General features: G+C 36.4%; 1 protein-coding gene across 3 annotated transcripts in view; it reads right to left on the bottom strand.

Moving 5' to 3' along the window:
- Positions 1-14180, bottom strand: part of LOC134741045 (protein trachealess) — a 201226-nt gene that overhangs the window by 12772 nt on the left and 174274 nt on the right. For all 3 annotated transcript variants that reach the window (XM_063673805.1, XM_063673796.1, XM_063673814.1), the window contains exons 6-8: positions 10920-10996; positions 6147-6236; positions 2919-3084 (exon numbers count right to left, since the gene is read on the bottom strand). In XM_063673805.1, the coding sequence (XP_063529875.1) occupies positions 2919-3084; positions 6147-6236; positions 10920-10996 (333 nt within the window). The remainder of the gene's footprint in view (positions 1-2918; positions 3085-6146; positions 6237-10919; positions 10997-14180) is intronic.

Here is a 14180-nt window from a genome sequence, read left to right as displayed (position 1 = left end):
TGCGTATTTGGTACAGGTGATTCAACTAGCCACTACGAGTTAAGGGTTAACACAGTCACTGATATGTGGTTCTGGACAATACTAAATTCTTTGCAAACCACAATCGATTGCAGTTGGTCATTTCATGTGTCATGTTCGATGTCCATTCAAGTGAATGTAATGTCTAAAATATATTGTTTTTGCTGCTTTCTTTGGTATACTTATCTGCCAGTTACTGAAATGGGACAAGAAGAACTTTGGCATCTCCTTTCTTAAAATCACTTTTGAAAAAAATCCCTAGACGCAGTTCCGCACATATGTACGTATAAGAAGGACTTAACCTTCGGTAATTTACTAACAGTAGCTAACCCTTAAGAAATCTTTTTTGGACTTACGCTGTGTTCACATCTGGCCATACATTGTGCTTTAAAATAGAAATTCCTCGGTTGTAAACTTAGATTAAGCGGTGGCTTTTTGCGCAATCGATCTGTGATTAGTTTATGGTAAAAAGTTTTGTAATAGATCATTGGAGTCGGGTCGATGGCGAGATAAATTGTTGTGCCAAATTAAAACTTCAGATGTAAAGTAAAGAATTCGTCTCAGTTCCGTTTACATGGAATATGTCGTAACAAAGTGTTTTTATTCAATATTTGATCCATAATAAAAGTATTTCTTCGGTGGGTATTATGTGTGCAGATCTTTTAATAAGCTGCACTAATATTTGACACAACACGGTGGTCTAAAGATATCTTATACTTACCTACAGCTATTTGCCCTGAACTTTCTGAACAAAATTTTCGGGCGAATATATTTTTTGGTGTCTGTACCAAGGCGCAATCGAGCGTTTTAATTATATCCTCAATCCTAAGTTTAGCCCCGTCCAGCACCACGGTCATCAGCGTACAAAGAGCCACATCTTTCCTTGGAGCCCGTTTCTCCACGCCCGTCACCCTACAATGCCGCCTGTCACATCTTTCGTTCCTGATTGATTTTTTTACAACATTTCACCAGCTTTTTTCGAACACATCGAGTAAATTGAAAGCCCTTCATGTTAGGAAATTAGAGGCAGTTAGAAAATAAACGGTTTTTACCTGATTGGATGCGGTTGTTCGATTATTAGCTGTATTGTAATTGGCAGATTGCTTGAATTTATATGATCAATGAAGATCTTGGAGCAACCTTTCTACGAGATGTATCAGAACTGAGCAATCCGGCCATTACATTGAAAAAAGAATATGGATTGTAGTAGAGTCAGAACCAATAGTAGCGGATGAAATGCGCCAAAAGTATCTGCTAGCCTCGAATACTTTTCCAAATATTTTTGCTATATCTGCCACATATTTTTGCTATATTGGCATATTTTTTTGACAAGAGAATGATAGTATTGACTCATAGTCTGATGCGCTACTTTTGATGCTGACTATAACTACTTTCAAAGTAACATTTTAACTTAATGTTTTAGATATTGTGCCTATATTCTTATCATTACATTTAAACGAGTAACCATCAGAGTAACGGTTTTGGAATAAAAAGTTAGCCAAAATATAATCAAGTAGACAAACTTCCGTCACTTGACCAAAGATGAAAATGATAAACAAAAACCGGCCAAGTGCGAGCCGGACTCGCGCACGAAGGGTTCCGTACCATTACGCAAAAAACGGCAAAAAAAATGACGTTTGTTGTATGGGAGCCCCACTTAAATATTTATTTTATTCTGTTTTTAGTATTTGTCGTTAGCGGCTACAGAAATACATCATCTGTGAAAATTTCAACTGTCTAGCTGCCTGGTGACAGACAGACGGACAGCGGAGTCTTAGTAATAGGGTCCCGTTTTTACCCTTTGGGTACGGAACCCTAAAAAGTGCGTGGCCGCTGGACCGAAGTATTTTTTTTTAAATGAAGGATTATTGTACTATTCGATTGGCTTTACTTTGTTTCACTTCTTTGCTTATATAAAACTTCAAAATAATTATGGTGGGTGTCGTTATTTTATTATTGCTTGCCTAAGTAGTATTTTTTCACCGAGCGATACCTACTTGATGATAGTAGAACTTATAGGTACATATATAATAGCAATAGGTAGAGATAAAATGCCAATCAAGAACAATACTGCAATGTTTTTAACAATACTGGACTTGATTAAATCGATATGGCTAGGATTTAAGGTGTAGGAAACTATACGTGTACCTACCTAGGTATGTGTCTACTAGTTTGATGCCATCTAGTTTGTTCACAATAAACAAACGGTGAACTTAGAAAGTTTGAATTCCTTAGGAAACTGCGCCATAAGATACGCAACGCCGACTCAATTTTCTCCCATAGCGGCGCCGAAAAATTAATCAGTGCGATACAGACACCCCATAGACCATTTCATGAACCTTCAACACCCGTGAACATAATTCAATTTAAATTGTACTATACTTATTATTAATACTATTGAACGATTCGACATACTAAGCAGTAGGAGCGATACTGTAGTGCCGTTGAACTCAAAAATAAAGAAAGCGTAATTGAATTTTGAAACGTTTGGAAAAAACGACCGTTTTACTTAGTTTTCGATCTGGTAACGGTTTGTGGTACTTATGTTTTATTCTTTCTGATCTACTTTAAATTTTTCTGTTATTCTTTGAATGGACTCGATTAATGCTTGGTCCGAGGTCGATTTAAAATATTAAGTAAAATTGTGGTTAATAGCTCGCAGGGACTAAATAAATTCTGCACACAAAGTTAAACTTACAAAATTAATTAAGGTCAATATATGGAAGAAGGTCTATAGGTATGGTAACCCCGTCTAAAAGCTCTTTCGTCGCTTCTAATAACTCTTTCGTTTGTACACATACCTACACCACTTACAGACGGTCGGTAGATCAGAAGGAGCAAAGCAACATCTACATTACACCAAATTACAGGATCATATTGTTATATTTTGTGATACATACCGTCAGGGTTGTTAGTCCCATGCTGGCTGCCCTCCTCACTGCCGGAGGCCGGACTATTGAGCCCAGCGCCCGATCTCCCCGCGAGCGATAGCCCTAGCTGCTCCGCTATCTCGGCGTGGTCGGCCTGGTGTACGTAGTCAAATATACTGCTGCCAGTCATTTCTACCTGCCGAGAGGAAAACATTGATTAGATTTCGGATTTTAGTACTTCGAAGTATTGGCCATTTGCTTATAAAAGTTATTTAAAGAGCTTTACAAATTTCATGGATCTTTAGTAGTTCCATGGATTGTACACTATGAGGTTATGACACTAGTTTATTCTTATTTTAATCGGCATGGGATATACTCTTAAGAGCGCCCTTAGAGCATAGAATGTTTGTTTGGTTGTGTATTTTTACAAGATAGGTAGGTACTTCTAAATTTTGTATTTCTTACATAGTTGTTGTTCTACCAACTTTCCAACTGTATCAACTTTCTAGTATCTTCCTGCATAACTTTTACTAATTAACCCATCCCATACACGATAGAGTCAACGCCGTTATACCACAATCGCGACTCCTGCGCCGTTTCCCCGAAGCCACCTGCCAGGCGATGCCTGATAGCCGTCGTTCATTCATAGCTACGTGACACACAACATAGTTAACCTTTGCCATAGATAGAAATTAACTCGACAGCCTAGTGCAACTTATGATCTTTTATGTAGTTGTATCCCCTGTAACACTGTCTTTACTTCATATCATATCTTCACTGATAACTTGAAATGCATTGGGTATTAATGTTTATGCATAGTAATGTTTGATTGCTCTAACGCCGTAACGCGTAATGTATGAGAGCGTGTTACTCTACCTGAGTTTAAATTATATCGGTTGTCGCTGAATAAAAGCCTTGTTTTGGCAGAGTGTATCTAAAACATTATGATTGATACGAAATGAAATCTGAAATACATAATGACCACTATTACACTACATAGAAGTAGCAACAAAAAAAAATCAAAAAACGACCTCGTAAAGAAAACTATTTTGAAATTAGATGTCACACTACGAGTAATACTCGTAGGCTTAACAGCAAACCCGCTGTGAGTGTATGACGCGCCAGGAACTTACACCTTGTCTGGCTTGCCTTGCCTTAAAAGATAATGTACAATAAACATTATTAACCTCAGCACAATCAAGGAAGCTAGATCAAATGAATCATCGCCTTTCACGCCGTATGCAAATCGGTATATAAATAAATTTATCAAATATAATTGTGGGACCCTATTACCGATTCAGTCGGTGCGTATCCGCCGCGCGGCCGCGCATGAGAATCGTTACAGACAATGGTGGTCGGTTCTAAGAAAGGTCTTTTGGATTTTATGATGTTTGACGATAAATTTGTCGCTGTGGATGTTGGTGACGTGATTGGTGACGATATGATGTAAGCTGGCACTAAAGTAAGCGTGATGGTGGTAAGCACTACGTGTAGCCACACTTAAAAATATCTTTAGTATTTTCATACATCGGCCCGACTTCAATGTACAGAGAAGAAAGCAGAATGTACAGTGTGCACAGTAGTAACAGTAGTAGCGCAGTAAGAGCATTGCAAAATGATTGTGACGCTTCCTTTGCTTAGCAACTTCTGCTGCTGATTAGGTATAATAATTTTGGGGAATTGAAATATTTTCTTTGTTACACTTTTCATGCACACCAATAACTATGTAAGAAGTCAGCATCCCCGAGACTATCAGCGCCTTATTTATTCCAGAACAAAAAGCTACACGTAAATAATCCTCTTCAAGGAAATCCATTTCCATTTTCGTCTATAAAGGAAAATATGATTTCCCATTGTCGGCATCATCACCAAAAAACTCGGCAGAATTTAATATGGCTACGGGTTGCTCTTATTTACCGGGAACTTTATGTATTTTTACGCACACAGATATGTAAGTTTATAAGTGTATGTCAGGAAAGTGTTTAGCTGTTTGACATTAGTGTATATGTCTGTATAGTTATGTGTATGTGTGTGTACGACTCCAGCATTAGGATGGCGAGCACGCGCGAGCCTCGCCAGCTACGTGACCAGCATAGCGCATCGTCCCTTTCCCCCCACGCGCTCTCTTTCACACCACCCCCGAACACGGATCCCCCACGAAACGGCCATGTTGAATTTCCCAGTTTTCGGATCTTTTCAGACGGCCTTTTAATTTTGTTATGTTATTTAATTTCTTTTTCCCATTAATCCACGTCAGGGTTGTTTTCGCTTTATTACTTTTGTTTCCTGGCCAGCTGCCACAAGACTTACAGATAGTGTAAACTGTGTTTGACATAGACTAGCAAGCTCAAATACTCCCAAACTGATATGGTCTATAACTTAAGATTGCTATACGTGTTGTTGTTGTTAAGATAGTAACTATACTATTCTTAGTACTATTATAACTCAGTAGAATGGTATACAATGGTTCACTATTTAGCCAGTTAAATTTACAGCCTACTAGAGAGCACATGTACGTGCCCTGACGTTTTATAGTCTTTTCTTCCACATTTTACTATTTATATTTCTCGACAACTTTCGAGCCCGCCATTGACAAAATCTCAAATGTCTCCTATTTTTCCTCTTTTTTTAAATCTTCCCTCGGAACCCGAGACACGTACGGGCCATAACACTACACGTGTATTTATCTGCTATCTGTACATCACCGGATGTATGTAGCGCCGCCGAAATATGATTTTATCTGCTGACTGCACATGCGTAGGTGTGCTGAAGACGTTGACGTTACTGTTGATACGGGGTGTTACAATACAACCATCGTTTAGTGAGCCCATACAAGTCGACAGTGTACTTACTCGAACCATTGTAAGGACGCTTCGATTACATCTACATAGTTTGGCACTTGGGGTCTAATTTATAATGGTTCATCTGAGACGTTGCACTTAGTAAGCTCTATAAGCTCAATTTACGAAACCATCGAGAGCTACCCTATAACCCTGTATTCACTGCTTCTGTAGACTTATATAGACTTGGATATGGACCGTGATTACCTTTGGTATTGTTTTCGAGCTCCCGATATTTCGACGCAGTTACATGCATAAGTCTAGTGAAACTAACCGTGAATCATTCAAAACTGTCACTGCTTCTGGTCTACGCATTATTTTCTAGCCTACTCATGGACGAATAAATAAGTTCTGTTATCAAGCAGATTTAACTTAGTTGGATTGGATTAATTATTAATGTTTACATGGAATTACTTACTTGTGATAATCCTAAATATATAGAAACAGTTTCAGATATGTACAGGAACCTCCCATCTGCCGCCACCGACAGCGCGAAACCGTCCAGCGACTGTGAACAAACAAAAACAATGAATAAAATTAGCTACATGTAGTAAATTAACTAGTTGAAAACATAATCAGGTTACCTACAATGACAAGAGCCAAAAAGGCGGAATAATAAGTAAACGACAGACACCAAATAATCTACTATGAGTAAGAGGTGCGGAGAAAGAAAAAATAAGCTGCCTGAACATAACTAAAAACCGGCCAAGTGCGAGTCGGACTCGCGCACGAAGGGTTCCGTACCATTACGAAAAAAAAATCAGAAAAAAAATGACGTTTGTTGTATGGGAGCCCCATTAAAATATTTATATTATTATGTTTTTAGTATTTGTTGTTATAGCGGCAACAGAAATACATCATCTGTGAAAATTTCAACTGTCTAGCTATCACGGTTCATGAGATACAGCCTGGTGACAGACAGACAGACGGACGGACAGCGGAGTCTTAGTAATAGGGTCCCGTTTTTATCCTTTGGGTACGGAACCCTAAAAAACGAATATTCTTTAAAATATAAGAAGTCAGTAAGGAAAATCGTGTGTCTCATCATAACTCGGAAAAAAGCAATAGTTAGTGTCATCTGTTTTTATGTTTAGCTATTTAGTTGATACAAAAAGATCTAAAATAGTAAATGTTACGGTCGGCGCGCGCGCTCCCGCGTGTAATATCTATCTATTGATATTCCAGTACAGTCAACATAAATGAGATTTTATCTCGTTCACAAAAATGTTAAAAATTACAATTTAAAATATCATAATTTTTGAAAAGTATTATCTTAAAATATAAATACTAAGTCTAAAAATAAACTAAACGAAAACTAAGTATGTAAGTACAGCTAAACAACCTAAACAAACAAGAAGTAAAACGAAAACAATATAAACCCATAAACGCTCAATCATAATTATTACAAAGATTAAAATAATTTATGTCAAAGGTAAAAATATTCCATCGCGATTAATACATAAACTGTACTGTATTGGCGACTAAAGGATTATATTTCCGCCTAACTCTAAGTATAAACGAAGTTAACGAAGCTAATTTAATACTTAATACAGTGAAACAAACTTTTGGTAAGTATTGGTACAGTTGCCTTATGCTATGCCTGTGCCCTTACGCGGAGCTTAAACATAAAATGACAGTAACGAGGTAAAAAAGGTTTGTATTGATTCAAGTAATTTTCAGTTTATTGTTTATAAGTTATTACTCATCAATAATTACGATTCATCACGAGCTCCCACATGTTATTCTTTAGTTATTCTTTGTTTGCTGACGGTCCACAGAAAGTAAAACCGGCTTTACATCTAATAGCAATTCCGCGGCGGCGCAAAAAAGCTAAACAAACAACAGATGATGACGAAAAACGATCACCACGAGCCAAAATGACCTACTGATTGAAGAAATACTGGATGAGACTGATACTTCTCTGGTGTTATGTAGATCTATGAAACTGTTGTTAGTAGTGTGTGGGTAGTAGAGTTCAATCTCGTTTAAACTTTGTTATTTTTTGTTCTTAAAGTAGGACAATTAGGAAGTATAGCTACCTAAGTTAGCTGGTACCAAATAACGATTAACGATTGTAAGGTAGTGCATCAAATTTACATGATTTGTGGTCGCTGATAGTCTTTTTTTGACGTATTATGACAAATGGAGAGCATTCGAAATATGTGAGAGTTCCAGAATGTATAGGTAGTAACAGTACATATTTGTATTTGGGCCATCATAGGGTTTTGATATATGCCGAATTATCGAACCAATATACCTATAAAATAAAACTATGAAAACGGATTATATCGCGTATATTGAATTTATAATTCATCCCGACGTTTCGAACTCTTTACAGCGTTCGTGGTCAACGGGTGGTTTTATTTCATGAGTAACTATCGCGGTAACCGAAGACAATACAATATACCTATATTTATTTAGCGTTCTGCAAATTAGAGTGAAAAACAGAAATAGGTATGAAAGATAACGTTAATAAGATATTTTTTCTCATCCTATAAAGTCAATGTCACTTCTAGTTAATGTTTGAGTCTATTTAATAAACTTACCATTTAATGAGATGCACGGTTGACGAAAAACTGTTTTAAAAGATGAATCAAGGTTTTTTGTATTAAATCTGCGTTAAAACGGTAGTAGATGATAGTCAAAAATAACAATAAAAGTTTAGATTATTCATTGTTGATAGTTTCTGTGCGTTAACAAAGCTAACGGTGCACTTGAGGCAAAGGCACCTAATAGTTAAAGATCTTAACAAGCAAGAAAGTCAACATTATGACCAACCAATAGGTACTAGCGTAATTTGCCTTTTTAATGCAGTTTTAAATAGGAAAATTTCGGGGCAGATGGCCTTAAGGGCGAGATGACCCATCGAAATATTTCATGGTTCTGATGGCTAAATGCCGCTCGTTTTTGTTTAGTACACTTCACGTCATGCTTGGGAGCAAGAATGTGGCCAAAATTTTGGGGAAAAAAATTGTAAAAGTACGTATAATCCTTGTTGATTGTTTTGACAAGGGAAAATATTTTTTAAAGGGTTCATATTTTACATGGTGGTGATGCTAGTATCTTATTGTAATGGTGTTATTTGCTTTTGGTGCTAAGTATGTATACGGTTCTAGTTTTGTTTTAACCTTAATAAGAATGAAGCTCGACTCTCAACTTGTTTTGATTTTAGGTGTGGTCTTCTCTCCCGGACAAAAAGGAGAGATGACCAGTTTAAGTTGGGGTATTATGGCCATATGGCAGTGAAGGTACAAAGTGTTAAAGATGTATTTATCACGGATTAGGTATTCCAAAGGTTATCAGATAGCAGTGACGATGTCCCCCTATGCATGATAATGGATAAAAAAGGAAAAGGAGTTAATTGATGCAGATAAAAATAAATAAATTGAAACTGAATTGAATTGATACCTAACTATTGCAGGTTTGGGAAAAAATATCACGCGCCTTTTCTCCTACATGATTGGTTTAAGTGCGCTGTTTGCTGGTATTAGGTGGCCTAAACGGGGTCTGGAGAAGAAAAGGGACTGGGGAAATAAAAATGAGAATTAAACATATCCTAAAATGAGGAGTTAAGTTATGGCCATCTCTCCTGTAATGGTATGGTCATCACTCCCTGACACCTCGGGAGAGATGGCCAATTGTAAAAAAAAAAACATTTTTTGAAGCTGATCTCAATGGAATTTTTTTTTATTTGTTTAATTTTCGAAAGTCAATTGATCAAACTTTATGAAGCAATAAAGATTTCTTTAAGTACATGTAATTTATAGCGTTCTAAAAAAGCTATGGCCAACTACCCCGGATTTATTTCATTTCATTTCATTTATTCAATATTGCATTGTCATGTACATAATAGGTTTCATATAGCCAGTTCATGACACCCTGTAAGGGCACACAATAGTAGTTTTTCTTATTCTATTAATTCTAATCTACATATTGTAATTAAGGTAACATAATAAAATTAACATATTAGCGTATCAGTGGTTTAGTAACCTATTAGTTAGTCTCATAAATTAATTTAGTAACTTCAACAATAGCAACCGATATATTAATGTCTGATTAAATTAACTTGTCAAATTATTATTATAATTATTTATTTAATGAATGTCAATTAATATTAAAGTGATGGCAGCAATATGTCAAGTAGCACAATCGGACCAACTCTGTTTACCCTGTTTCATTTCTTTTTTGCATTGGGTATGTAAATATTAAAAAAAAGGAAATAATAGTAGGTAAAATTTACATGTATTATTATATAAAATAAACTTAAGAAATTGCATGATCATAAAATACACCTAAACATCTATGACCTACGCCCCTGCATCAATCTATTATAATACTAACTACCGATTTCATCTACTCAATCAACAAAGATAAATATCGCGAGACAAATCAATCCGTACTCGATAACTTAGTAATTAAAATCAACAATGCCTCAGGAGCTTTCATCACAACAAAAAGCCATTTCGAATTGACAACCTTTCATATACGAACTTGACATCTTGCGCCACTGGCCGCATTACAATTCGTTTTACCAACACAATACCACACATTTACGAAAACTAATTTGATATTTGCTCGATTTCACTCAATTTCATAACAAAATTAATAGAATATATTCTATAGGGCTTGTACTTGTCAAGTAGTCACGTAAATTATCGATTTGTGCAATTTTACTGTCATTATGTTTAGTGGGTGCTGCGGTTTTCTACTTTTGCTAAAACGGCTGAATACGTGATTCCTTGATCAGTTTTTTTAGCTTAAGAAAAACAAAGACGTGCGTGGGTCAGGTTACTGTTGGTTGCACCATTGTAATATTGTGGTGTGTTTTTTATTGTTTTGAGTAGAATTGTTCTGCTTGTTTTGTAAATGGTAAGTAATTGGGTCAATCGAGTCCTTGATAATGAAAAGGACCTAGAAATAACCTCCAAATCAACTATAACCTACTTGTGTAGCGCTGCATTAAGATTGTGTCTCTATATATATGTATATCATTTGGCTAACGGCCCTAGAAGGGTATTTGTAATAGTTTTCATGCTGACTTAACCCTTAATCAACTGGAAAAGACAGGACATCATAATTTAAACAACAAAATCGATGGAAACTACGCGGGGGCCGCAGAAGTCGTTTCAGACATCCTTGGGGGAGGCTTATGTCCGGCAGTGGACGTCTTTCTGAGTGAGATCCAACTTACCTGGAGTATGTGTGTGCCCTGATGCTGCTCGAACAGCTCCAGCGCGAGCCCGATCGCCGTCCGCCGGTTCTGGGCTCCTGCAACAACGAAAACATATCAATAAGTAATACCTATTGATATCGAAATTGACAAAAATCTTGCCGGATATTCTAACAACAGGACAGTGCGAGAAAAAGTTACTTTTATAAGGTTCTCGAGTTTTCGTAACTGTAAGAATGCATAACATAAAAATTACATAAAACAAAAAAAAATACCCAAAAAGTACAGATTTATTAGGAGCAACTTTTTTCCATGTTTGCTAATTTGGTCTTCCAGTCAGAAGACCATTTAGAAGCTAAAGCTATACATATACGAAACAGCGCGCAGTCCTAAATAAAATAAATACATATTATAGGTAATTCTTACACAGATTGACTAAGTCTCACGGTAAGCCCAAGGAAGCTTGTGTTATGGGTACTCAGACAACTTAAATACATAGAAAACACCCATGACTGACAAATATCTGTGCTCCTCACACAAATAAATGCCCTTGCCGGGATTCTAACCCAGGACCATCGGTTTCGCAGGCAGGGTCACTATCCACTAGACCAGACCGGTCGTCGGTAGTCCTAGGCTTTTTAAAGGGATACATTTCCACGTAAGTAAGAACTGTCATGACACATGTCATCGCCGCTAGGCTACCCTCTCCAGCGCGATCCTTCAGCTACTGTCGGCCACGAAGATCCTATCGCGCGGTGTCGGGTTGCGCGCGCGACGGATTTACGACAACAGGCGGTTTCCGAGTTATTGTTTCTGATATGATGCGCAGTGTTAAGGCTGGAACTTTTGTCTATTTATTATGAGAGTTTAAAATATTTATTATATATGATTATTATAAGGCGCCTTGGCGCTAACATACACGTTTTGAAGTATGAGACGCTAACTAATAGACCGGTCTATTGTTGTTATATTGTGCCATGCCCACGACCATGACCTATTTGTGGTATTTTCTATAAAAAGGACCTTATTGTCGATGGCGCTTACGCCATTATAAACGATGCTCCGATATAAATACAATGCCGCGCGACGCTGTGCGGCGTAAGCGCCATCGACAATAAGGTCCCTTTTCATAGAAAATGCCCCATTTAATAAAAAGAACTAAAAGATGTAAAATTAGTACGTAAACCCCTATATTTTTTTATCGATGTACAATAGCTAAATTAAACAAAACTCAAAGTTTTTATTATGTAGGTGGGTCCAGTCAGCATGTACCGGATGAAACAACGCTCCAAAATTATCTACTTACTACCTACCTAATATACCTATTTAAAGTACTTTTCCAAATAAAGATTCCAAAGATTCTCTCTTAAAGCTCTACGATTCGCGTTTAAAGGAATCTGCGGCGGTCGAATTATTCTACATATATTATAATAGTATATCACTTATTGACCTTATTGTACGCTATTAGATTATTAGATACTATTGACGCGTAGTCTGAGCTGCTACTTTGGATGCTGACTGTACAGCGTGTCTAAATAATTTAAGAGCTTAAATAATTTTGCCTAAAATGTAGTTAAATTTTATGTTTGTGCTTTCGACATTAGGTAGATGAAATAGATATTACTGATATGAGACAGGTTTTACATTTCTTTAGAAAAGTACCTACGGTTTGCCACCTGCGCCTTGTTATTATCGGAGGCTAGTGAGATAAACCAATTTCGAGATTCTTAAGTACTATGTACGCAACTTCCGATGATGACAATATTAGGAAGCCTGAACACAAACTCAATGTTTTTCTAAGGGGATAACACCAGCTCGTGTCTCTAAAATCCTACGATGTTGGAAGCGTGAACACGGGAAACTCTTGTCAACAGACCGACCATTCACAAGGACACAGCGGTCGTGCGGCGCACTCGTGACGTAGCGCGGTCGCACGACACGTTCGTCGTTCACGTTCGTTACATTACATCATTAGCTTTGGGAGAGAAATGTGACTTCACGCAGGGTCTTCGATAGTAAGAACTTCGTTGTCCTAGCAATTGAACACGCTACGGGACGGTAAAAAATACATCTAACTCAAGTCAAGCCAAAAATAATAATTATCTATTGGAATAATAAACCAAATTTTTACAATTCTCAACAAAACAGGCCAAAGAAATAACGTTAAAGATAGCGCATGCTAATGAGCAAATTGAGGAGGTAGACAGTATGAAATTCCTAGGAATATTTTTAGATAAATATATAACTTAGAATGCACATGTAGATATGCTTTGCAACAAAATGTATACATTTATATATGCTTTAAGAACAATCAGGAGAACCACGTCAGTGGAAACTGCAATTACTGTGTATCATGCATACGTGTGTTCTCAGATTCGGTATGGAATTGTATTATGGGGCAATTCGTCTAATGTAAATAGAGTCTTCATAGCACAGAAAAAATCTTTGAAAGCTTTACTACACTAAAAATACAGCTTTACTTTTACTAAAAATAAGCTTCTAACGTTGCCTGCTATGTATATTTTTTCACTATTTAATTTAAATGACAACACCAATAAACGATCAGAAACACATGTAGCACTGACAATGCCTGCTCCTAAACTACAACTATATCGTAAAAACTGTGACTACATGGCGACCTTGATCTAGAATAGCATTCCGAGAGAAATTACCGACCTATGTTATAATAGGTTTTGTAAAACTCTGCAGCTCTGGTTAACGGAACACTGTTTCTACTCCGTTACAGACTTCCTCGAAAGTAGTAACTGTAGATTTAACAAATATTAGATAAAAATGATGTGTTGTATATAAATAATGTAAATAGCTTACCTGAATGCATGTTGAATAAATTTATCTTTATTTTGTTTTGTGTATGCTGACAATTGAATGAATGTATTTTATTAATTTTATCTTTTAACCTTGACAATTGAAATTGCTCCATTTAGTGTTATTTACAATTGATATTATTTTATGTGAACATTCCAAATGCTATTTTTTAATGTATGAAATTCTTGATCGATAGTTGAATGGTTTGATTTATATATAAGCTTGATAATTAGTGTTTAAGGCTGTAATATTTGCATGCCGCTATTCGGCTGAATTATGTTGTGACCTATAAGAAACTATGTAACATCTGCTAACTACCATAATTCACGCAAATAAACGATATTCTATTCCATTCTATTCAGAAAGATATACAATTATACATAATTAAAATTTTGTTCTTAATATATTTGCTTGCAATGAAGTAAAATATTAACATATGTTTTGCAAGCTTCCTAG

The sequence above is a fragment of the Cydia strobilella genome, chromosome 1 (genome assembly GCF_947568885.1).
Source record: "Cydia strobilella chromosome 1, ilCydStro3.1, whole genome shotgun sequence".
Taxonomy (NCBI): domain Eukaryota; kingdom Metazoa; phylum Arthropoda; class Insecta; order Lepidoptera; family Tortricidae; genus Cydia; species Cydia strobilella.
The sequence above is the reverse complement of the archived record's forward strand: the minus strand, read 5'-3'. Positions and strand labels throughout refer to the sequence as shown.